This window comes from Camelus dromedarius, chromosome 17 (assembly GCF_036321535.1).
Source record: "Camelus dromedarius isolate mCamDro1 chromosome 17, mCamDro1.pat, whole genome shotgun sequence".
Taxonomy (NCBI): domain Eukaryota; kingdom Metazoa; phylum Chordata; class Mammalia; order Artiodactyla; family Camelidae; genus Camelus; species Camelus dromedarius.
The window spans coordinates 25,823,127-25,849,038 of record NC_087452.1 but is presented as its reverse complement, the minus strand read 5'-3'; the positions used below and the strand labels follow the sequence as shown (position 1 = coordinate 25,849,038).

General features: G+C 42.8%; 1 protein-coding gene across 8 annotated transcripts in view; it reads right to left on the bottom strand.

Annotated features, from left to right (window-relative positions):
- FHIT (fragile histidine triad diadenosine triphosphatase) overlaps nt 1-25,912 on the bottom strand; it is a 1,253,474-nt gene that overhangs the window by 216,073 nt on the left and 1,011,489 nt on the right. For 7 of the 8 annotated variants that reach the window (XM_031470657.2, XM_064496362.1, XM_010980945.3 and 4 more), the window contains 2 exons: nt 19,472-19,617; nt 16,998-17,027 (listed from right to left, as the gene is read on the bottom strand). In XM_031470657.2, the coding sequence (XP_031326517.1) occupies nt 16,998-17,027; nt 19,472-19,617 (176 nt within the window). Of the gene's footprint in view, nt 1-16,997; nt 17,028-19,471; nt 19,630-25,912 lie in introns of all 8 variants that reach the window. The other variant, XM_064496365.1, reaches the window with a different exon arrangement.

The window sequence follows — 25,912 nt, the reverse complement described above, 5'->3', positions numbered from 1 at the left end:
CAGCTCATCAGAGAACGGGCTACCTTCCAATCCTCCCTTCAACTTGTTTACTCACTAAGTTACTTTGACACCACACCTGTTTCTGCACTAGCCTGGAAGCCTCCGCAGCACAGCAGATGGCAGAGTGTTTGCATAACAAATGTTCTCAAGGGTCAGCCTATGGCGGTGGCAGTGGTGTGTCGCTGCGGGTGGGACAGGAGGGGCGGCAGGGACCTTCTCCTGGGACAGCAGTGTAGCCATCAATCCCCAACTTTGCTGGGGAAACGTCCCACCCCGTAAGGGCTGAATAAGTCTAAGCTCAAAATGTCCTTAGCTCTGCTCTTCTGACAATCATGTCCAGGGTAACAAAAATCAGGGGCTGCAACAGGAAGCTGCAAAGGAAATCTAGCAGGGACATTAAGAATATATTAACAAATAAAAACTCACACATCAAACTGAAAACGTAACTTCGAACTCAATTCTAGCTAAACTTCCAACTTCACTCTCTTAAATTTACTTGAGATTTTACTCTCTTAAGTCTACACTTTTTAACTCTGAAATCTCAATTCCTAACTCTCAAGTTTCTAAATTCGAACTCCAACTCAAGCTTAGTCTCTTGAAGATGGAAGTCAACCTCAACAGCGGATTGGAATAAGTTCCTGTCACTTATGAGCCTGGTTTAAGGTCACACCTAGTCTTCAGAAGTTAAGAAAATCCCCACTTTCTCTTGTGCAAATTTAACATCAGAAGAATGTTCCATCTTGGCTGGGCTATGGAAGAAATAGAATAGTTACTCAATCATGCTGTTGTCCAATTTTAAAGAATCCACAATACAAGGAAGATAGCACACAGCTCCTCAAAGGAGTGAACACCTGTCTTGGGGGCCATGCTTTGCAGACAACTCCACTCCCTTTCCCCAGTGGCACCTGGGTGACGTCGCTGCTTTCAACATAAAGAACTAGCCCTGCACATTCACTTCCATTTGACTAGTGAGTCAAGCTTAGATGGCTTGGAAACCAATGTGCGTACCATTAGTAAGAATTTGGGACCCATGAACAGGGTGACTCGAGGGGACTGAACATAAGCTGAAATCCACTTTCACCCCTCTCCAAGGGTCTCCTTTGACTCTCTGAAACTGGGGTGATGGGGAAACAACTGAGGTGATGATGACGAAGCAAGTGAGGAGATGCTTTTGAGGGCAGGGCCTAATCTTGTTCCCTGCTGTCCTCACAGAAGCCAGAACAGAAGCTGGCGTGCAGCTGGGTCTCAATAAATAATGGGTAAATAAAAATACGCTGCGCCAAGCACTGTGTGGAAAGTTTCCCATCTGTGGTCTCCTGTAAGACCCACAAAATCCCATGCAGGAGGGACTTGTAGTCTTACTTCAATTTCACGGACAAGAAAACAAAGGAAGAGAGAGTCAAACCACTTGCCTAAAGCCATTAAGCTAAGAGCGAATGGGGCCCAGGAAAATCCTCAGGGCAAACAAATTCTTGTGAGCAAGGAAGACATTGTACAAATCAAAATCTCTCAGATGGGGAGAATGTGGCTCCTTGCGATCTGCCTCAAGGTTTATCCCATCAACTTAGGCTGGTAATACTAACTACTCTTAAACAAGGAAATGAAGGTAATTCAGGTAAGTTCGGTTAAGCGGTGCATGGACAAGCGTCAGGTGGCCAAGAGAGTCCTGAAGTTAAATGCCACATTTTGTGTGTACCTGAAATTTTCCAAAGAAAATGCCCATAGCTTTCAGACCTGAAAGATTCTATGAATCCTCCAACAGCCAGAGTTTAATAAATTAGCCACTTTTCATTATATTATACTTCTGTCACCCTCAAAAAGTCCAAAGGGCTCCAAGTGCCTTTTGTATGCCTGCGAGAATGGAAATGATAAGCGTGAAAGCTTGGTGGGTATTAGTTACGAAAAGAGTCAGTCTCTGCAAACACCCCAAGTGTGGAAAGAGCCCCCAAAGATCACCAGTTATTTCAGAATATTAGTTCAGAATTCACTCCATTGTTGGCATTTGTCCACAGTGAGATCAAAAAGCAACTCTATCAATATTAGTGGATCTTGAAGATAGCTGACACCACAGGACTCCATAGCAGGGACCAGATTCGGTGGGCTTCAAAATATGAAAAGGAGACAACGAATTCCACCTCACGGTAGTGCCCATCAACAGGACCTTTCTAGCCATTTCATTTTCTACAGTCTTCGTCTGCAGCAAGAACGTCCAGACCTGAGGCTCCGTACTTGGGGAAGTCACCCTCATGTTCAACAGACATACACTGACAGCCTACTACGTTCCAAGAACTGCAATTACCCACTTGTCCCCTTGTCCTCTGGATAATTCCATGATTCTAGGCAACATGTTTAAAGGAGCAGAGTCACCAAAGAGAGGACACTCAGGTGTGGGGAACCAGTTTGGCGAAGGAGTAGAAACTGTGCCGTGTACATAGTTAGAGGCACTGATGATTCCTTAGGGCGAGAAGAGCACATTTCTTCCGACTCCTACAAGGGTTTCAAAAAGGAGAGGGAGTACAGAGTCAATCCAGAACGCCCACACTCCAGAGAGGACGGCCACAGAGCAAACATTCCACTCTTGGGATGCCGATTCACAGAAAGCAAGAAAGGCAAGAAGAGGAAGAGGTGGAGGAGGGAAAGAAGGAGGAGAAGGAGAAGAAGAAGTTGCAATAGCAACATCAAAAACAAACTTTAATTACTGATTTACTTATTGGAAGTTAGTCAATTTACAATGTTGTGTTAATTTCTCGTGTACAGCATGATTCCATTGTACGTGTGCGTGTGTGTGTGTGTGTATTTATATATATTCCTTTTCATATTCTTTCTCATTACAGGTGATTATAAGGTACTGAATATAGTTCCTTATATTGTGTATCCCTATTTGTGTGAAAGCAAACTTTTCTAACTGGAGTTATCCAAAAGGAATTAAGATAGCTGTTAAAAAAAAAAAAAAAGGAAGCTAGCCATCATTCAAGGCATTTTACAAGGATTTACATATGAGCTAAACCTAAGACTATAAAACATAAAAGGTGGGTAAGTACCAAAAAGACTACTAAAACACAAAGAAACAAACACACTTAGCATGTGACCCTTTAAAACTGGTATGTTGATTATGCTGTTTGCAGAGAAGGTGGTCTCCACAAATTAGCTCATCACAAATCACACGTTTACCGCGTCTATTAACCTCATGACCTTGGGAGGTGACCCAGAGTCTTCCTTAACCTAAGAAGCACGCTGAGGATAATCAATTCAGTTGGCGATTAAAATTCTGATTTATCTAACATATTTCCCCCAACTTAATCCCACCTCTTGCAAAGGCTGAAGGAACTCTGGGTGATCAATATGAACCCTTCTGCTACAGCACTCTCTCTCTTTTAAGCAATTCTATTATGGATAATTCATTAAACCTTGAATTTCTTTCCTATTTGTAAGTTTCAGCAAAATTTGGTCAGGTCTCAACACTGAATGTCAAGGAATAATTAGGACAGTTAGTAGTAATTTATCATTTCTGATAAATTTGAGTTTTCAAGCTTTCGCTGACTGCCTGTAGAAATCCATTAGCCAGTTCTACACAGATCACCATGAAATCTCCTTGAGCTTTGTGCAAACTGCTTTTCTATTTAACTGAAGTGAGCCGAAAGATGAGCCAATCCATTCCTGAAAATCTAGCCATCTATGTGCATGTTATCTGAGTGAGGCTGAGGCCGGGGCTTCAGACGAACTACTGTCATGGCTACTGGGTGTTGTGTTGCCACGGGCAGTTTTGTTCCAACTGCTAAGGGTTAGAAATGTAGATTTCAGGTTAGAGCTTCAGAAAATATGCACAAGAATCTATGAACAGGCCAATAATACATTTTGCAGAGCAAATATTGCTTTGTACGTAGTCCACCAAAGATGAAAAGCTTGAAGAAGGCGGGAACAACAGCTCTGCACTACTTCTAAGAGAAGAATTTCATCAAGCCTGAACTGAAAACGGAGAACCCTGTGTTCTTTAGAGAGATTCATTTACTAGATGGTGAAAAATGAATGCTCTGGGTAATTTCATTTTGAATTGATTTATTTCTAAATGGGGGAAAATTGACACTTGGTGAAGAGAGTAAAAAGCAGGTCTCTGGGAAGAGCCAGCGAGTCTCAAGCATAACCCAATTATTTGAACACAGGAAATAAGAACACAGAAGGCAGGGTTGAAGGTCACCCAGGAAAGTCATTCCTCGCAGTGAATACCTTCCATCCCCTCCCAACAGACTCACAGAAAAACATAAAACTGAGCCATATTTCCAGTTTATTTCTGACACCTAAAACCCAATCAAAGTTCACTTTTTAAAAACCTTATAGTTATTCTCAATTAGATTGCACAGCAAATTAAATCATAAATTTCTCTATCCGAGCTCTGGTTGTCACATCCCTAAAATGCAACTTTCTTCCCTTTGGCACTTTATTTAAATCTCTGAAGCCAGGCTTGAATGCAAGTTATGGATTTGATAATTTGCTAATGTGGCCACGGTAATTGTTTTGAGCCATACTTATGATTTTATTGGATCTTACAACAATCAATAATAATCCATTGATGTCCCTGACTCTGGGGTTTTCTCACAGTCGATGAATGGGGCAGTGGATTCATTTTTAATGTACTCACTTAGCACTCCCTCCCTGAAAGAGAGAGTCCTTATACTAATAAAGGCCAAGAAATGAATGGCATCATGCACATACTTTACCTTGAAGAATTAGCTGCAGGATAAGATTTAAGGCGGAAAAAGAAGGGGAAGAATAGACTAACTGGGCCCATTCAGTCCAGCACCACCGTCATTAAAGTTAATGGAATTACCCTGTGGCCATGCACCGGAGGGAGCCTCTTGGAAGTTAAGCTCTTCTAGGGCCATTGATTCACAGATTTTCACTCAAAGGTTCCCACTGGCATGTGATGAGTAGTGCAGATATGCAGAAGCACTTTAGAAATCATTCGCTCAAACTGCTAGTGGAGCGTATTAAGGAGTAACAGTAACTGAATATTTTAGAGCAGATGATCACATAGAAGATGTTTTCCACTGGAAGCAGCAGAAAGTTCAGCTCTTCCTGGATTAAACAATAGGAGACCTGATTGAATCACCTAACCGAAAAAGTCTACGTGTAGCGCAGGCTTCGGGGCTGGTTAATTCAGCCACGCAACAATGTCACCAAGGATCCGACTTCTTTCTATCTCTGCCATTCCGGCCTCAGTATCTGCTTCATTCTAAAGCAGGCTGCCCTAGAGTCCTAAGAGTGCTGCCAGCAGCGAGCAGGGTTACTTGCTTTCTTATTTACAAGCAATAGTAGAGAATCGTCTCTTCCCACAAGTCCTCCATGATGATGGTGTAAACGAAAAGTAACTGCAAACCGTATCAGTAAACACAGAATGCTGAAGCCATCAAGTCAGCGGCTGCCCCCCCTCCCCCACCGCCGTGAAGACAAGCCTGCAGCCCAGCCTCTGCAGCCACTCACAATGGTGCACTCTGAGGGGACTCAGAATAAGAAAGGACAGAATACTGGCCCTAGATAGCTAGGTGCTTGTCAAAGGAATGAATTCAGTAAGCCCAAAGGTTTGCTCCCTCCCATAGATAGAAAAATGCTAAATTCTTTAACTTGAGATGCCTGGTTTTCTTAATAAGAAATCTTTTATTGTTTCAACTACCTGGTCTTTGTTGTAAAACTCCTGTATATCCTAGCTCCTCCCCTACCTCTTTGGAGCAGTTTCTCAGAGTGATCTGAGAGGCTGTCAACCTGGCTTGAGTCCTCCTGCCAAATAAAACGCAACTCTTAAGTTTTAGGCTGTGCATTTATTTCGGTAGACACTTGGAACAATCATCCCTGAAGCTGACAGAATTCTACACTCTGAGCAACGTAGGTCAAAATTAAAGTCTTCACTGTGGCAAAGAGAACTGGCATCTTCGGCCAGCGATGGGCAAACTATAGCCCCGGGGCCAAATCCAGCCTGCTGCCTGCTTTTGCAAATCAAGTTTGGTTGGAATATAGACACGCCCATTTGTACAAATTTATTTGCATATTTTGCACAGCTGCTTTTGTGCTACAAAGGCAGTTGTAAAATTGTGACAGAGACCATCTGGCCCTCAAAGCCCTAAAATGTTTACTATCTGGCCTTTTATGAAGAAGTTTGCCCGCCCCTGGATTAGACCAAAGGAGATTAACACCTGAAGCTATAGACGGACTCAAACACAGACTGTCTTCCTGGCTGCTAAATACTGTAGTGTAGAAACTATGCTGGGGAGACAACCATAGGGCTCAGAATAGACATGAGATCAAATTAGTCAAGTTTTTCAAAAATTGGCTTAGAAACGGTAGAGCTGGCTGGCGCTCTTTGAAGCCGCTCTCAAGTCCATAAAACCCCCACTCCTGGGCTCTCCATGTGCCTAGAGCCAACTAGCACCCTTAACCTCCACTCCTCACTTCAGGACCCTCTGCATACCTGCATTTCTGCAACATAGAAACATCTTCCCATGATGTGTGGTTACCCTGACAAAACTAACCATCCCTGGGAAACGGCTGCAGACAAGCATCCTGCCCTTAACAGAGGAAATCCCCTTACTCAGAGTAGCCCCTGACAAGCCTTACAACCCATCAGATACCTGTGCACAAACTGATCACGCAGCCCCCTACCCCTTGTGTTCACAGCCCCTGGCCCTCAATAAAAGACCCTGCAGGTTCACCCTCAGTGCTCACACAGGCATCTCTCGTCTGTGTGGCCCGCTGTTGCCCATAGCAGCGTATCTATCAAATCTTCCTTTGTTCTTAAACTTCTCTTTGTCTTGGTACATCCTCCTACTGCCCACGCACCAGCCCGCACACTGGTCTGCTGTGTCCCCCCACAGAAACTTAATTTTAGGGGACTCATCATATTAAGCACATGTGAAATATCCTCTGCCCTTAGAATATAAACCAAACAACAAATACATCTAAAATAGAATTAAAATTCCTCACAGTGGCACTGTACTTAACACTGCTAGAACTGCCCTCCTGCCCACCTCTCACACTCACCTTCCACCACCTCTCTCCACCCCAAATTCCTGCCACCTGGTCTTCAATAATGTCCTAGACTGTGCCAAGCTCATCCCCACCGCCATTTCCTCTGCCCAGAACGCCCTTTCCTCCTTAGATCTTCACCTGGCTGGATCCCTGTCATTCCTCAGGCCCTGGTTTATGGGTCACTTTTTCAGTGGGCCCTTCCTGACCACCCTACCTAAAGCAGCCACACCACCCCGACTGCCCTCCCTCCCCCCATGTTACTCCTTTCACAGCACCCTGTTACCGCCTTTCTGATACCACTCAAAATCTCCAATTATTTTCTTTGTTCATTTTGGTGTAGAGGAAGACAGACAATAAGGTGAGAGTTGCTCCTTGGCTGCCCCCCTCCTCCCACTGTACCCGGGGCCCAGCAGCCCCTGACACACAGCAGGTGACTCCGTCAACATTTACTGGGAGGAAGAATTAATACGAACTATACAAGCCACTCAGTCCTACTCCGTTATAGCACTTATTTCAACGACAGTCCTCAAAGACAGACAAGGATTACGACTCACTCTTCGTGGTCTCCCAGGCCCCGTGCTAAAAGCTGGAACATGGTAGGTAACGGATGAATAAATTAAAGAATACTAGACAGCAAAACACGAGCAGGCATGATGTTCGTTTCCCAGGAGGCAGGGATAGGGCACTCTCGGCAGTGAGCAAGCCATCCACCACAGACCAGAGCTGTTCCAACCAGAAGCAGCTACCTCAGAGCTCACTGGGTCCCCGGGCGGAGAGGAAGATAAAAGACCAATGTAAAGTCTACAGACGAGGGATCGTTTGTAGAAGAGGAGAAGGTACTACGTGACTTCCAAGGTCACTTGCCTCTCTGGGGATTCTGAGTTATCCCAGGCTCTGAGTTTCTTCCTCAAGAGTTGAGTTTCATCTCTGGTCATCTGATGGCAGAGCTGAGCTTGGAATCTCATTTATTCCTTTTCATGCCAGAACCTGCTTACACCTGGGAGCTTCTACAATTTACAACCAACAGATGAATCGAAACACTAATAAAAGGCCCTGCTGGGTTGTTTTTCAGGGCACCAGTATAGAAGGTATGGTAAGAAAATATTTTCTCAGGGAACAAGTATTGATATACAGACCCGAGGGTGGGAGATCTGAATGTGAACATTCAGATAAATGGATTTCACCACGAAGGAGAAGAATATTTGGTGAGTTTACTCTGTTCGCTCCATGTTGTTTACTCTTCTAAACCACGTTAGGCAAGGTCGACATCCTGAACGTCATGTTTATTTTTCACGTAACATCAAGAACAAGAAAAAGCGTATTTAAAAGGACAAACTATGGGGGAAAGAAATGGGAGTTTTCATTATAAGCATCCAGTAATATCATCTTTATGTTGAATGAGCCCAGAAGGATTTAAACCATCATTTTTGCCCGTTTCCCCAGACATTTGGGATTAATCCCATTCAGAATGCTTCCAGCAACTTTTGTCTCTATTTCCCTGATCTTGGTGGACGAGCAGCTTTTCCAGAGAGGGGATCTGCGATGAGAATCCAGGCGTAGGATTGATCCCTCATGACACGTAAAGCTAAATTAAAGAATCACACTTTCCTAGCGCTAACACACTTCACAAAGAAGTGGGGGGAGAATTTCTCACTGGGTCTGGCCTGAGGGCCGTTACTCTCACTAACCCAATATTTTTAGGAAGGTCATTATTCTAATTCTTTCATGTCTATGGCTCTGCAGGTTGCCATGTCTCTTATTCATTAGGCTTTCAATCTGACCCAGACTCTGTCATCAAACCCTTACTTTTCCAGCTGTGTTTTGAGCTTCGAGAATTACTTTACTAGTGGCTTTGGCATAAAGGGCAAAGAGGAGCCCCTGAGAGGAACTGAGTAATTCCAGATGAATGTGGGAGTAAGAATCAAGTCTAGGTCATCGAGACCAAGAATCAAAATGTATTTATATAAATAAATAAAAGAAGAGTCCATATAGCTGGGTAACCATCAGAATCCACTATGACCTTTTACGGGGCCCTACCCTCAGAGATTTGACCGTAGGAGGTGTGAGAACTAGTTATACGCTGAAGATAATATAGAAAAAAAGAATGCATTAGAGTGGAAAATTCTTCTAATAGGACCCCTATGAAATAAAAATCCATTATAGAGGTAGCTTCTTATGTTTTCTTTTAAAATACATCTAAAATATCAATGGTATTACTAAATACAAATAACAACGGGAAACCAGGAACTTACTAGGTATGTAGTTAAAGGCCCCTGGGTACCCTTGACATCCCATGGTGTTCCTTTCCCTCACTACCTCATTCTAGGGGAATCCCAATCCAATGCCGTCCATTTTTCTAAGCAATATATAGATCCAGATTTTTTATACTTATATAGATAGCCTAGAAGTAACCTTTTATATTTTATAATTTTTGCTGCAACTCTGTAACGAATGGCTCAACTACAATGCCTGAACTGACCATTTATATTTTAATCAAAACTGTTGAATCCTTGTCAAATGATTAATTGGACTGAGTTGACTTCTTTTATTTTAAATTAACGTTTTAGCCAAGCCGATCATCTCAATGTTCACAGGTTTATAACCTTGACCTTAAAATGAAGCGGCTATATGGAGTTAGAGAATTCCATACGTCATGTCCTGGGCCTGAAACATATTCAGCAAAATAGTGAGAGAGAGTTGTGCCTTCAGTGATTATTTCCTGAGCACCCAGTATTCCACGACAAAATGACAACAGTGACTCACCACCCTTACTGCATCAACAGAGGCAAGAAGGAGATTCTGAAAAAGAATGCCTTACATTTATGTAGCATTTGGGGGTCTATACAGCACTCTGCCTTTCACACGATATTTGATTTGACGGCGATGAAATAAAACCCCCAAACTCTGAGCATCAGGTGTACAAGACAGTCCACTGAAACCTGTAAGACACTGACGTTAAGGATGTGTCTGCAATATTTGCCACACTTTTTGTGTCATGGATCTCAAAATAAGTTTAACAGCCAAACAGCCACTTTGCTAAGTGTCAGGGCCTCCAATTATATAATGAATTTGTTTGGTAGCACTAAATGAAAAATTAAACACCTAAAACATATAATTCTGCTGTAAATTGACAGATGGCATTTAGGTTAGTTCCCCTCCACCTACATAATAAAGTTACACAGGGAGTCCTCTGGGTATTTTTAGATGGAAGCCGACATTACTCTAAAGCAGGGGAAAATAATGCACAGGAATCTGTGTTGAGGGAGACAAAATATTTACAAAACCTCTTTTTGTGCATCTCTGGCTATGTGTACGAGATGCAGGGTGTTTTTAGGAAGAGAAAGATAGATGACAGAATGCCAAGTCGAGCTTTCAGACAGGCCTGGGTTTGCATCCCAGCTCTCCTATCAGTTGCGGGTTTTTTTTTTTTTTTGTTTTGTTTTTGTTTTCTTTTTTGGTAAGTGACAACGTCCATAAACCTTGGTTTTCCCAAGTGTAAAATATCAATGCCCAATTTTGAGGATTGAAAGGATTAAGTGAAAATTATAAAACAAATAGCAAAAACTTACTGAGACTTCCCTATGCTTCAAGTGTTTTGTTAAAGGCATTTACAGGGATTTTAACCTGTTTGGTCTTCACAACACCCCAAGGGGGCCAGATAGTAGAAAGGTCCCCAATTTTTTACATTTGTAAGTAGGTGCTGAGACTAGGAAAGGTTGACTTTGGCAAGTGTCAGCAAACTGATAGTTGGCAGTTCTGGGAATGAAACCAGGCCATCTGGCTCCAGCAGTCCTCACTCTTCCTCAGTACGTTTCGGTCCTGATGGTACTTTGCCTCTACCCTCACTTCATCTCCAGCATCCCCCGTCCCACCCACCCAAGCTGCCTGTGAATTTGAGAGAGCAGGGGAAAAATAAATAAATAGGAATAGGGGAATACCAGGGAGCTTGGCTAATTTTTCTTTCTGTGCTTTGATCCAAATGGCATTGTGCAAATCAAAATCAACTAATTAGAAATGGTAAAACTCAGAGATTTGATACTTACTTAGAAGAGGGCTTCAGGGTTTAGTGGGAAAGACGAAGTTTCCCACGGGAGACACACAGGCTCATCTTCCCTTCTCCTGCCTGGAGAGCCAGAGACCAGGGATTTTGCCCCCCAAATCACCAGGAGGAGAAGGGGGGTCAGAGACATGTACCTGCCGAGGGGAAGGTGGGCTTGGAGGCATCCACTCCCATATGCACGCCCAAATCCCTGCCTGGAGCACCAGAACTGGCTTTGGTTTACCAAACTCAGGCAAACAACTGGATTCATTCTCAGGGCAAAGATGCAAATTGTAAGGCAAATGAACAAGATAAAAGCTTACTGCATCCTGAAGATACTAATTCTTCAGCAGTAAATGCATGCATTAGATATAAACAGAGGCAAGGCACTTTTCCTCATGGCTTTAATCAAAGATAAAAGTTCACTGGCAAATTATAGCTCTCTTGCAACTTCTTTCCAAGTGAAAATAATAAACAGTCCAGTAAAATCATTTTTATTCTTAAGATGTTGGTTTCTCTTTCCTGTGTACACCAAATATTAGGAATTCTTTGGGGTAGAAAGCAAGTCACTATGAGGAGATTCCTCCACTTTGTGTCATTTCTTTGCTAAGTGGCTTTGCACTGGAGTGAAATATACATGAGCACGACTTTCAGTGTTTGTTAAAATGCAGAGTCCTGGGTCCCACACCAGACCTACTGAATCAGCGTAGCGGGCAGGCAAGTTTCTGTCCTATTGAAACCTACTTCAAGTCACTGTGAAGTACACTGTTGGATCAGGACCACAACTTACTTGTTACCACCTAGGGGTGCAGCAGAGGTTAAAAATATCTCAGCAGAGATTTTTCCCTGAGATTATTAAGGCACATTTATGAATGTCCAAGTGGTCAGTTTTGTGAAAGTTTAAACTAGATATTCAAACTGCACAAGTCATATGATCAGAAGAAAGTTTTTTTTTCATGAATTTAAGTGAAAAGGCAGTAATTAATAATAAGACAATTCAGTGTATAATCAAGTGAACTTGGAAGGGCCACAAACATTCTCCTAAAGTGAAGACTCAGCCTGTTTTAGGGATGAGGAAACTGAGGGTAAGATTAAAATTAAGAAGCACGCATGTGGCCTCAGAGACAATATGTCGTGGGCTAAGCTATCTATTCACATCTTCTTACTGGCTTCTCAGTACAATAGGTAGGTTTTCTCCATTTGAAAAAATGAAGAAACAGATGTTCAGAGAAGTTAAGAGGCTGGCCCAAAGTCACACAGCTAACAAATTAGTAGAGCTAATATTCCAACAGCACCTTTGACTGATGTCACAGTGTATTAACTCTTTGGACTTTATTAAGACTTAAAATGTCCTCTAAGTTCATGAACTGAAAAGACTACCAAATCTCCTTTGGTTAAAACAACAACAACAAACAAATGAACAAAAAACCAAAGAAACTCTTTAGTGAATAAGCACTTGTTTGTTTTTTCATTTTTAAATCACAGTTCTTCAACGAATTCCTTTTCCTGTTCTTTCCAAAGCAGTCTGAAAAAAGTAACTGCTAATGTATCAACAATTATTAAGAGACACTTCTCACTGCATTCATACTATAAAATTAAATATCTAAGTAGAAGATTCAAGTGCCATAAACACAGAAGAGTGTAAGCAAGCATATTTTATTAATAGCTCTTACAAAATTCTAGATTACCTGCCTGCCATAAATCTCTCTCTCTAATATACCTAAAACACTCTCCCACCCGGAGATGCACATAGTAATTGCTCTGAAAGCTCACATTAACCTTCCTCAGTAGCATCTCTTTTAATGGACTGATTGCCTTAATGATTTGGCTGGCTGAAATTATATTTCGGAGAATGATCTGGGAACCTGATTACTGGAAATTCTGGCTTTTGTCAGTGATACCAGAATATAGGAGATTCCTGATAGAAATCCCCGAAAACCCAGGCCCGTGACTGCACACTGAAATGCAAACACATATCATCTGCTTCCTCATGTTAACTGAAGTCAGGAACTCAGAAGTACAGACCTGTCCTATCATGTGAAGTACCATAATCATCTCCGTTCTCCCTGCACTGCCCAAGAGAGCCACAGTGAACAATGACAAAACACAGGTTCTCATGAAGCTCACATCCTCCAGGGACTAAAGAAACAACACAGGTACAGGAAAAAAAAAAAAAAAAAAAAAAAAAAAGGAACATGCAAATAAATAAGAGACAGTAAAGAATGCCTTGAAGGAAATCAAATAAGGTGTGGACAAAAAATAATGTCACCTGACTTTTCAGTAAAGAGAGGGTGTTGCCTGACCCAAGATGCCACTGCTGCTGACCCCAGTGGTGCGGCCTGAGGGGAATTCAGGACGGAGGAAGACGGGCTACCAGCCCTAGAGAGTAATGATGCCGATCAAAGGAATCATCTCAATGAGCCTGGACTCTTGCCTCTTCCCGTACACAGAAAAGCACTCAGATCATTTATTTGGGATGTCTGTTTTTTTGTCATCAGCAGTAATTCTTGTGTGCTTGTTTTTTGCCAAAGTTCCTATATACCTTGGCTCCTCCCTTACCTCTTTGGAACAGTTCCTTAGAGCTATTGAGAGGCTGCATCCTGGGCTACAGTCCTCAGGAAGGTCTCTGAATGAACCATAACTCACAACTTTTAAGTTGTGGTTTTTTTGTTTTGTTTTTTAGTCAACAAAGGCAAACAGGATGCGGAATACGGGGTCAGGGGAGGGCTACTTCAGATGGGAAGGGGCGGTAAGGCTGAGGATACAGCAACAAACGGCTGCACATGTATACGGTGTATGTAAACGCCTACGGTGACGCACGGCTGAGAACAGAAGGAAGGGTTGTCTCTCAAGCCTGCAGGATGTCCACATCGCTGCAACAATCGCTTGGTGGATAGCAGTGCCCTCTCCCTTATACACTCAAAAAGGAGAGTGAATCTTCAATCGAGAAATCAAGAAATAAGAAGTCACTTTTTTTCCATTTGATATTGCCTTTCCTGTTACAAATGTCTTACTGAGTCAGGCCACCCTTGTTCTTTGCAAAGCAGAATTTAAAGCCCACAAAACAAGAAACCCTAAAGGGGCACCATGTTCAGGAGGCTGACTCAGTGGTGCACCTTCGCTAACAACCACCGTGGCTTCGGGGGAGGACATCATTACCGAGCTTAGCGCTGCTACCACCCAGCACGAGGCAAAGATGGTTCAGAAACCCACACGTCAGGCGGGATTCTAAGAGTCAGACACAGAAGCCAAGATGAAGAAAACAGTCCTGCGCTTCCCGTGGAAGGCTGTCAAGTACTGCCTCAAAATGTTCAGCAGTGCGTTTGAAATGCTCAGTTGTGAGCTGCAGTTTTCAGCACTGGAGAGCTAGGTATTGAAGACGTGACTTTGCTGCCTGGAGGGGCTGACCCGTAGCTTCCAGGGGTCAAGGTTATGTGTCCATTCCCACCTATTATCTTCACACCATAAAATGGCAAGACCGGCAGGTATCTACACTCTGAGAAGAATCATGGGATGGGCCTGTCAACAATGAAGAGTCTCAAGCCCCAAGTGCAAAGATTCTAAATCAGGGGATTTACAATAAAAATAGAAATATCTTTTTGTTTTAAACTAACAATAAAATTCATTTTCACGTAGGTAGTGTAAGGTTAACACTTACAAAAAGTCGATCAGACAACTTCTGGTATGTAGACTTGGTCTAAGAGGACAGTGAAAACTTTGCCAACCGTTGAGGTTTTAATTATATGTACAGCTGACCCTTTAAAACTCAAAAGTGAGGGGCACTGACCTTCCTGCACAGTGAAAATCTGTGTGTAATTTATGGTTGGCCTCCATCTATGAGCTTCTGCATCTGTGCCATTTTGTGATCCAAGCCTGGCCACAGTGCTTGCCCTTGTAAGGCAAGTAAGGGAAGTAAGGGAAGTAAAGGAATGCAAGAACAAAGGAAAAACAGTCAAGAAACAAGAGTTCAGCAATAAAACTGAGCCCTAGTTCCTTCTCCAGGGGTGTACAGAACAACCTGCTACAAGTCTTTGAGTTCTGCACCCAAGTGGAGGATGGAGTGATGGTGTTGACCCTCCTGATTTCAAACAACTAAAGCTTGGACTCTGTCGACCTTTGCCCCAATTCTATGCTGCATTCCCCTCTGCCCAAACCCCTTCATGAATATGCATGTATCCATAGCTTAAGACTTCCCCAAGTTTGCTGTTTAAGGATACATTGCTTTGGGAAAGATCTCTGGTGTTCTTCTCACATGATACACGTAATAATCAGTCCTTCCTTCTCCCACTCTTTGTCTTGGTTGGATCCATTGGCTCGACACCCACCATGAGGAAATCCGGTCTTCAGGTAACACAACCACTACCATTATCTAATTTCACATTTTCATCATTCCAAAAGAAACCCTGCACCCATCAGTAGGCACTTCCCATTCCCTTCCTCCTCCAGCTCTGGGTCACCACTGATCTACTTTTTTGCCTCTATTCAACACCGGCTTGTCTAGGAAATATTTTAATGCCCATTCAAACTTCCAAAATAAAAATTGGAAATCATATAACCTATATATTCATGTAAGTTTTAGGTGTGTTTCATTTGTGCATATTACCAGTCTGTGCATTCCACTTGACATGGTTTGACATTCTCCCATGGTACTAGCCATGCCTCTGCAGCATGACTTTCAATGGCTGAAGGAATTCCATCAAACAGATCCCGCACAGAGCACCTAACTCATCTGGTATTATTGGAATTTACATTTGAATATTGCTTAAAAAAAAATCTAGTAACCAGACTTAAACATTTATGTTTTATATTTCAAGAAACAAATTCAAAATGAAGCTACTTATATTATACAGTTTTTTTTAAGCATCTGCGTATTTTAGAAGCCTGGCAGGGAGGTAGAGGAAAGCTGCGAGTCCCCTCTGTCCTTACCACATTGTGTGTCTAGAGCAAGGCTAGCTCTTTTTTATCACAAGGAATTTGGTGGCAGTCCCCATAGGCCATTCGTTCCTCCAAAATACTTCCGAGAGCTTTCTAAAGTCCCATAGTAGCTACATAAAACATGAAAGCCACACGCAGACTAATATCAAAAGAGGACTGTGTCTATTTGGCATTGTTTGGTACCCAACATTACTTTATTTGCTCATAGCCAATCTGAAAGCCATAGAACCTTATTTTGCAAAGAATAACACTAGCACCCCAGTTAGACTTGCTTCTGATTTCCAGCACTGAAAAAAGAAAGAAAGAAAGAAAAAAGACTTTCTTTATGATTTAAGCATAGGAACTAACTGCATAGGAAGTTGCATTTGTAGGAAGGAGGCTGAAACCCAGCTTCAGAATCAGCCAGGATTTTCTTCTTTTATTTTATTTCTTAGGGAAGCAGAGACTATCCTAATAAACCCTCCTTCCCTCTTCTGGCACACTTAAAAAGCCATTTTTGAGCTCCTCTGACTCCATTACACTGAACTTTAGTATTAAGCACAAAGGGAGGGAAAGAGTTGGTGTGCGGGGGGAGAGAAGGAGAAGACAGGAGCGAGGGGCGAAGGCGGAACGGGGGGACATCATGTCAATTAGCGCATGTCAGAGACGCCCAGGCTTAGAGGGGACTCACCAGCCCACACCAGGCATAGGGGCTGTTTCCTGGACGCTTCCTCTCATGAGCTCCTTTGACTTCAGTTTCTGTTTCAAGACTCCAGGATTTAGTTTCTGTTTTAGCATTTGCACAGTAGTAATTTTACTACAAAACTTAATGTCTTGTAAACTAATAGGAAACATATTGCTTGGCAAAGTTTATAATGTCAGGATTTATGGCTCTAACACCAAGGGTCTCTCTGACCTCGAAGGTAACACAGTGAAACAGCAAAGTGCTCCAAATGACTCTGTGTGACTTTTCATTCGTTCTCATAATTGCCCCCTGTTAATTTGTATACACATAATAAGCACTCACCTTCACAGTCTGACCGGCTTCTGGGCCATCCTAGAAGTAGGGGGAAAAAAAAAAAAGGAAAAACACAGGTGAGAACAGGTAGATGGTATCTCCTGCTTATTCAGAAATATCGCCCATTAATAATTTGGATCCAATTTCATTGTGTGTTAATTTATAGTTTTCTCATGGGGCCATTTGCTTCAAATGTGTGGGACCTGACAGTTCTCCATTTCTGCCTAAGAGTAGATGAGAAGTTATGGATAAAAATGATATAAATTACCCTGTCAGCCAACCCTCTTCCTACTTTTCATGCTCTTTGCTTTTGGCTATGGTTTTAACTGCATTAAAGGAAGACTGGAAACGTTTAGGGAGGTGAAGTATCACACCTCTTGGTTATCTTTAACCAGAGGTGATTTAATTAATGTCTGATGGCTTTAAGTCTCTATTCAGGAAATCTGCTATCAATGTACTCCATTAAGCAAGAATATGGGCTGTCTCATGTAGGAGGCGCTCCCAAGAGTGAGCCCTCTCTGGGTGTTCTTGACCTTGGGAGAAAAGGTGGAGGCCTTCACTGAGGCTGGGCTCTTTCTGCCTTCTGAATCCTTCCCCTGCCTTCTGAAGCCCAACAAACTATTTGCTTAGCTGAAAATAAGCAAACCCGTCCAGTCACCAGCCATGCACCCAAGCAAAAGCAAGCACTCCGCTGGTTTGGAATGGCACAACAAGCCATGTTTCTATACCCAGAAACATCAAGACTGAATTAGAACTCTGCAAATTTAGGTAAGTCTTCCTACCTCTATGACCCAGACAGACTGACAGAGTGAGAACTCTCACCCTACTGCGGCCAGGATTAAGCAGCCCTGTGTAATCAGTGGGTTCTGAACTTGGAGTCGCAGCCCACGAGTGGGTCACAGAGTCACCTTGATGGGCTGTGATCAGCACTGAAGCCCAAGAGAAATCAGATAACAGAACAAACACTATTCAACTGCATAGAATGGGTAAACACTGTTTTGTGAAACTTTGGTTTCCTTTATCCACACCTATGTGTGGGGTGAGGGGAATACATGATTGTGAAATAAATACATATCTTATTGTAGGTTCAAGTTTTAAAAAGTTTAAGGAGGGAGGATATAACTTAAGTGGTAGAGCACATGCTTAGCATGCACGAGGTCCTGGGTTCAATCCCCAATGCCTCCATTTGAAACAAAATAAATAAATAAACAAGATAAAAAGCTTGAAAACACCACATATATGAAAATGCTCTCTGTGCTAGGTACAAGTCAGTTCCTATGTTTATGGAATTAACTTTCTATCAAATCAAGGTTGATAACCAGCACTGGCCATTTCCCACAAATGTGAATTTTCTTCTAGGGTTTTGTTAAACACTGACACATGACAGATGTCTTCATCTGCCTTTATTTGGGCTCTCCTTTGTTTGGAAACATGATTTGCAGCATAAGTCTGATAAACCCACCCTGACCTTAACTATCTGCTTGAAGGTGACTCAAAGGGGTTGACGTATAACACACACACGATATTTTATAGGGAAATTTACAGACTCTCGACACAGACATGGCAGCGCAATTTTTTTTTAAGCATGCAGATGAGCATTTCTAGTCAGAGCTGAAGACAGCAGCCTTCTTTATCTGTTCTCTTTGAAAGTCTGTGGGGGAGAGCTGCGGGGGGTGGAGGAAGGGCAGTAAACACCTAGTTTAACTAAAGCATTGAGGACAAGACCTCACATCTTTCCAAAGGGTTATTGCAGAGTCATAAAATTTCCGGGCCATAAAGGACTTTCGTTATGTATAGAACCCCCCTGCTCTTTCCCTAGGGGATATGAAGGGGTTCAGGGTAAGTCACTATTTATTCAATTCCCACAGCTGATGACCCAGCACAGAGCTCTCCTCCCACGCTGGCAAATGTTGGTTCAACTTCTGCCTAAAGATCTCCAGTGACTGGGGGGCGGGGGAGGTCTAACTTCTCTACTGGGAAGTGGGCCACACTGAATACGCAGTCAACCCAGCTTCATACCAACCCATAATCAATTACTGAGACCTGCATTAAGGAGAAAAGGTCAGCCTTACGAGGGTGAGGCCCTAGCTAACCTGCATGTCTCTGCACCCCTAGAAACAGAGCCGGGCTAAGTCCATGCAGTGCTCAAATATACTTATCCTGGAATGAAAAAGACTTGTCCAGCCCCAGTTCCAATAAAAGATCTGGAATGTCTTAGCACTCATTAAATGACTGTACTCCCACCTGCTTGGTAAACAAGGCAGCAGGCGCTGTCTCAACCAATAATCTGCCTTGTCCACCAAGTCCACCTTGGGGCCTGTGGACAGTAGGGTGGTCCTGGACAAACGTCTTTTTCTGCTGTTATGTAAGATGTGAACAACCTCAGCTGCATTCCCGGTGAGATGTCAGCTTACAAGGGAGAGAGACCAATGCTAGGGTTTGAGAAGGAAGGAAAATAATGTCTGTGCTATCTGAACACCCACCTGCATGGAGAAGGTGAGAGAGGTCCCCTGGAAATGCTTCTCCACCACCATCCCGACTCTCTGGGTTGCCTGAAACAGATCGGCCACTTCATCGGGACGCAGGTCTCGAAAGCGCTCCACTGGCCGAAGGGGACACACGAGGACATCTGCAGTGAGGTCTGTTAAGGAACATTCTGCTTGCTTTGGGGAATATTTTTTTACCAAGAAGTTTATACCCACAGTACTGAATCCCCTTGGCCCAGGGCCTGAACCTGCAAAGACTAAGGAATAAAAGAACAAATATTTACCCACCACCGAACTCCAAGGAGTTCAAAGAGAGCTTACAAACACGGTTAATTATACTTTGAAGGAGAAGCTGTGGGGCACTGAAGAAATTCTTTTAAGAGAAAAGGATGTTAGTGTTCAGAGAGACTCACATGCTGGCTGAAATAATAATGCCACGAGGCAAGATCTATTCTGGACCATTATCTCCTGACCCCTATTCTAAAGCTCTGTCTTCTCAAGCAGCCGAAGAAGTCCCTGGGTTGGAAAACCAACTGGCATCTTCAGTTGGTTTTTCCATGCAGAGCATCAGAATCAAAATTACAAAAGTAGTTGTTTTTCTTTATTATTTTTAAAAGGAATATAGACATTCTGAAAATGTACAGTGAACTTCATCTATAACCAGGAGATGTGCCATGTGGTTAAGCAATTTATGACCAGCGTTCTTCAAACTGATCATTAGGAATTCAAGAAGAGAGGTGACAGTAATTCATTAATTTAAGAAAAGGGTTGTCTGCCTATGTGAATGAAACCAGCTAAATGCATTCTACGAATTAGACGAGTCCACATATATTTATGCTATTTATCTGAACAAACAACAAGGTCTGGAGGAAAAGGATCTAAGTTTGATCATTTGTTGGTAGCAAATAGATATTCCGTGTTACGCCATCAATAACATTTTAGCTCCTTTTTATATTCATACTCATCACACATGTATGGCTGTATACAATACATATACATGACTGCATATGTGTATATACACACCTAGGCTACGTTAATTTTTGTTTAGTTTTCAGGTACCAGCAGGAGAGAAAACATGCTAATGTTCTTTTCTGTTTCCTTCTCTTTTCTTGTTTTAAGAGAGTATGCTTCTGCCTCGAGCTAGGCAGCTAAAGGGCATAATAAAACCACAAGTCTGCAATTGCTAGTCTCACCAGAATACCAAGCATTTTAGCCCGTCATACTATCGGTAGGACTCAGGGCCCAAGGGGAAATGCACTGAGCTCAGCTGGGCAGGCCTGATTTCCATAAGACAAGAGGGGAAAAAGAAAGAGGGAAAACTGATTAATTTTGCTCATAATCAGGAAATTCATGTCAATGGTAAACTAGGAAAAGGAGTATTTGTTTAATCTGAGTTCATTTTTCAAGAGAGGAGAAGGGAGGCCTTCACCCACAGGGCATCTGATACTTAAAAAGATAATTATCCGTCTTTGGCAGGGCTGCTTTATTATCATGGGTCAATGAACCATTTAGAAATGAAGAATTTCCTTTCATTTCCTTTCAGCAGATTGCCAGCCTCCACTCCTACTGAGTTGCTTTCTTTTGTTGTTGTGAAAAGAGACCTTTCCCCATCTTCCTCCTCCCTGCTTTAATTTACACCCTCCCTTAGGCTCTGACTTCACCAAACCACAGGCAGGTGATGATTTTGCAAGCTTCCAACAATACTCATAATCGCTGTGGTTGGCTGTGTCTACACACAACAACTAAGCGGGGAAGGAATAACGTTTTATTTAAACAATCGCTCACTGTGAATACTGGTGGAATGAATCTGGCCATCTTTGAGTCTAATGTAACTTGAGCAGTATCAGTGACATCAGAAAGGTTTTTTTCAATGCCATAAAAAATCTCATCTTACGACCTGTCCACTTTGCTTGCCTGATGCTGAGGATTAGTTTGACTCAATGTTTAATGAATCAGACTGTTTACAGAACTGAATCAAAATGGTCGAATCTATGAGATGTTTTAGCCTGTGTATACCTAACCGCAGGGGGATATATCACATACATTTATTGTTTTAACTGAGTATTAATAATAGTAATACAATGTCACAAAACACTTAAACAGGCTAAACACATTCTCATTCAGGTGAGTATTTTTCACCAACCCATTTAAGCAACAATGTCCCGACATAATACCCTGTGCAACCCAACCCTCTGTTAAAAAGTCATCTTATCTGCATATAACACACACACATGCATTGTGATACAAATAATAGTAAGAGGAAATGGAGATAACTTTCATGGCTGCGTACTTAGGTAGGCGTTCGTGTGGGTGATCGTTGTCTTTGTCCTTTGTCCCCAGAGGATGGCCAAACAGGAATCTCAACCTAGAAATGGCCACACAAGTAGGCGCCACCTCACTGTGCGGGAGGTAGACGGGTCTCGAGTTACAGACAGACGGTGGGGCTCTGGAACCCCTGGGTGCAGTGTGAGTAGCTGAGGTGGCCAATATCAGAATCTCTGTCCATCCCCCACCTCCCCCACCTGGAGCCACTGTAGACACAAGTTGGGCATCAGATAGTCAGCAGCAACCATCTCCCCTCACTTCCTTTATAACCAGAGCAGAGAAGAGCCTGTGCCTTAACCCCACCACAGGCTGCACTCCTGAGCCTCTTCTTTCCTCACCCCTCTCTGGCATCCTCTGTATCTGCCATATTTGCTTTCTTTCTGTTCTTCAGACACACTACGCTCCTTCCCAGATGTGGGGGCCTTTGTGCTGGTTATGTGTTCTGCCTAGAATTCAGTTCGCAATGATCTTCACAAGGCTGCTTCTTATCATGCAGATTCTACTTCCACTGCCACTCTCTCAAAAGAACCTTTAACTGCTGTGGAGTTTAAACTGCTCCCTGCTTACTCACTCTCGTAGCACCTATTTCAATCTGTCCACAGCCCTCGCCACCAGCTGGCAGTTTTCCTGGCTGTGTACTGCGTATCCGGGGAGAGAAGGGAAGCTCCGGAAAGTGAAGACTTTGCCCTGCTTACTGCTGTTTCCCCATCACCTTCAACACCAGACACACTTAACAAGAAATGCTGGAATGAACGAATAAATAATAAACCAGACCCTCGTATCAATCACCTCTGAGCACCAAGACCCTGACAAAATGGAGACAACATTCATTTACTTTTCAATCATCTATACCAGACTGGGATCAACTGCGGTATTTTTTTTTAATTCAAAGAAGTTTATTCTTAATATCTAGCATAGTTAGAGCTCATATTGGATGAGAGGTGGAGAAATATAAACTTATTTTAATGGAAACTAACATTCATGTGGGCCCAAAGGAAATATAATTATGAAGATAAAATCCTTTTTAAAAAACCCTTTTATAACTAGAAAGTAGTTCCTAGAATATTCAGAGTCAGATGTAGATAAACTACATCTATAAATATGCTGTTTTATATTGTGACTAGGAAGTGTAATTCATTCGCTCATTCAATCAATGAACACGGAGTATCAGTTAAGTGTAGACCACGTACTAGGCTTTGGAAACAGCAAAGGGGAATAAGAAGCTGTCCCTACCCTTCCAGTCCAGGACAAGCACTGAGACAGGCAAGCGCAGCACCATGGGGAGCCCAGAGGCACACAGAGGGCTGCAGAAGCCAGTGCAACCCCCAGGGCAGTGGTGACCTTTACCCGAGTAAGGCAAAGGTTCTAGGTTCCACGGGGAACCTCTGAGTGGGATGGATTCTCCCATGGCTACCTGAAAACATGCACAGGTTCACAAAGGATGCAAAGCAGGTCAGCAAACTTTTGCTACAAAGGGCCAAGCTGATAAATATTTTAGGTTTGGTGGGTGTTGCCTAAGGAGACACCAGTAACACAAACACTAACAGGTGTGGCTATATTCCAGTAAACTTCTATTTACAAAAAGAGGAAGCTGGCCAGGTTTGGGTCATGGCCCTTAGAGGTCAGCCCCTGATTGACAGGAATCACATTAGAAAAAAAGTAACTAAAAAAAAAAGAAAAAAAAAAGGAAGGTATTAGGGGGTCGGGGAGCAGGGGTGAGGCTACTCCTCTTTTCTTATGTTGAGGACTACAAAGTTATCTTAACAGCCTGCTGGAAAAATACGGTATTTTAAAAAACGAACTTTCTAAGAAAAATACGTGAGCACGGTAGGACATTTTCATGCTCTGTGTAGTATCTCTGATGCTTTTAAAGACTAATGACAAGCAGAAAACGTGTTATAGTATTGACACCACATAGACAAATCATGAGTACTGCTCCATGATGCCACTCAAGGAGTCTGTGCCATCTCCAACGAGAAAAATGAAGCAGGTGATCTGCAAACACATGAGAGCGCCAGAACAGTGTCCTGTTCACAAATTCATCTGAGAATAAAATTATTTTCTCAAAAAAGCACATAAACCTTAGAAGAAAACATTATATTGCCCGAAGATGGTGGGTTGCATGTGCTAACTCAGGGAAAGCAAATTAATTTTGAAGAAGAGCAGACAGCTCTTGAAATTCTACTGCCACTGTTTATATGCCAGTTCCTTTAAGGTAGTATCGCAGATGCGGTATGATTTAATTTGGAGACTCTTAGGCCTTGTTAGCGGGCAAATCCCACACGATGCACAGGCTCTAAGAACACACCTTCTCCTGGGTCCTCTTTGCTTTTTGCTTAGAATTAACACCTCTGAAGAGACGTTAGCTGACATGCAATAGTAACTCTCAAAGCAGGTGATCTCCTCAACTGGATTTAACATATGTCCATCCAGGACTCACTGTGTGGGAAAACCTGCGAAAGAGATTATCGAATGGGATCTGGTCTCTCCCTATAATCTAAAGTAGAGACTTTCATTTAGTAATAACTTTTTTTTTTTTTAAAGAGAAGGACAATAATTACAACTTAGTTCCTATGGTCAACAAAGAGATTCCTCATAGTACAGGAAAATCAAAGAAGACTTTTTAGTGCAGATGAGATTGAAAGTGGACTTTACAAATAGGGGAGGGATTCAACCAGAAGGCTGGCTGGCAACCCACTCAACCATCCATCCCTCAACTACAGCCTCCTCTCGGTCTGGGGTTTGTGCGGGAACTTAGGATGGCAGGATGAATACAAGAGAGTACCTGGCCTTGAAGAGTTCACAGTCTACTGTCCCCACCTGTCATGTAGTATAAACAGATCATAGAACGCAGAGTGATGAATGCTACTGATACGGATCAGTACAGAATGTTGTGGGAGCACAGAGGAGGCCGACTCTAACTCTGCTTGGGGTGTTGGGTAAACTTTTCAGCATGATTTTGCATTTCAATTTTCTAAAACTCAGAAACGATTTCTCCAAATTTGGACCAAAATCTGTCCTTGAAAATGGCCTACAATTTATGCATCAAAGAAAGTCGTCAGGTACTCTTCTTCCAGCTGAAATCATCGTTTCACTTATACATGCAGTCTCATGTCCCTCATCTTTCCAATGAGCCAGTGGAGTCCTGTCGTAATTCCTATTTCACAAATGAGGAAATTACAGCATAGAGAAAATAAGTTAGTGCACAACAGCACACTCCACATGAGAATCACACTCTTCATGAAATACAAAGATATTGTGCATGCAAAACTGCTCAATGCCTAGGAAACTCCCAGCATCGAACAAAGAAAGCAGAGGAGACATAAAATCCCACAGTAGGAGGAGTCCTCAGTGTTCGGCAAAGGAAGCACTGAGAGTGCCCTAGTCCTAACAGGGAACCGTGAGCAAGGGGATAAAGAAGGAGAGAACCATCTTGTATCGGCAAGAGGAGGTCAGAGGGATGCAGAGCCTGCATCTTTGCCCTTTTCCATCTTAGAGCTTGGGTTGCTTCAAGGTGACCTCCCCTGGGCTGGTAGATCAGAGGAGGATCAGATATTATAGTCAATGAGTCAGGCTGTCAGACACACTGAAAATCCCTTCACTTGTTGGACAGCCTAATTATTGGGAGCCATTGACTTCCTCATGGCATCATTTACATCACCAAGGACTACCAGAAACCTGGTGAGGCCTTTGCTTTCCCCTCTTCCTTTCCACTCTCACCACCAGCCCACAAGTGATTGTCTCTGTCTTTCTGGATGAGCACAGAGAGTGTTTATTGCCACATCAAAGTGATGTGACAACATGCCAGGCCCCGGGCTCTTGCTGGCACACCGCTAATTCAGAACACACACAATGCAAGAAAGAAATCAAAAGGCATCTTTGCACCAGTCAAGCACCTAGAGATATGGTGGGAGCTTATTCATCAATAGTAGCACAAGAAGCCCTCCCATCCTACATGACCCTTTGCCAAGTGACTTTGCCGCTTCTCTCATCAAGAACTGGAGTCTCTCTCCCCTCCTTTTGAAGTTGGGCTGGCCTGTGGCTTGCTTTGATCAGTGGAATGTGATGAAAGTGTCACTTTGTGACTTTCCAAGGTCAGGCGTTCACCAACTT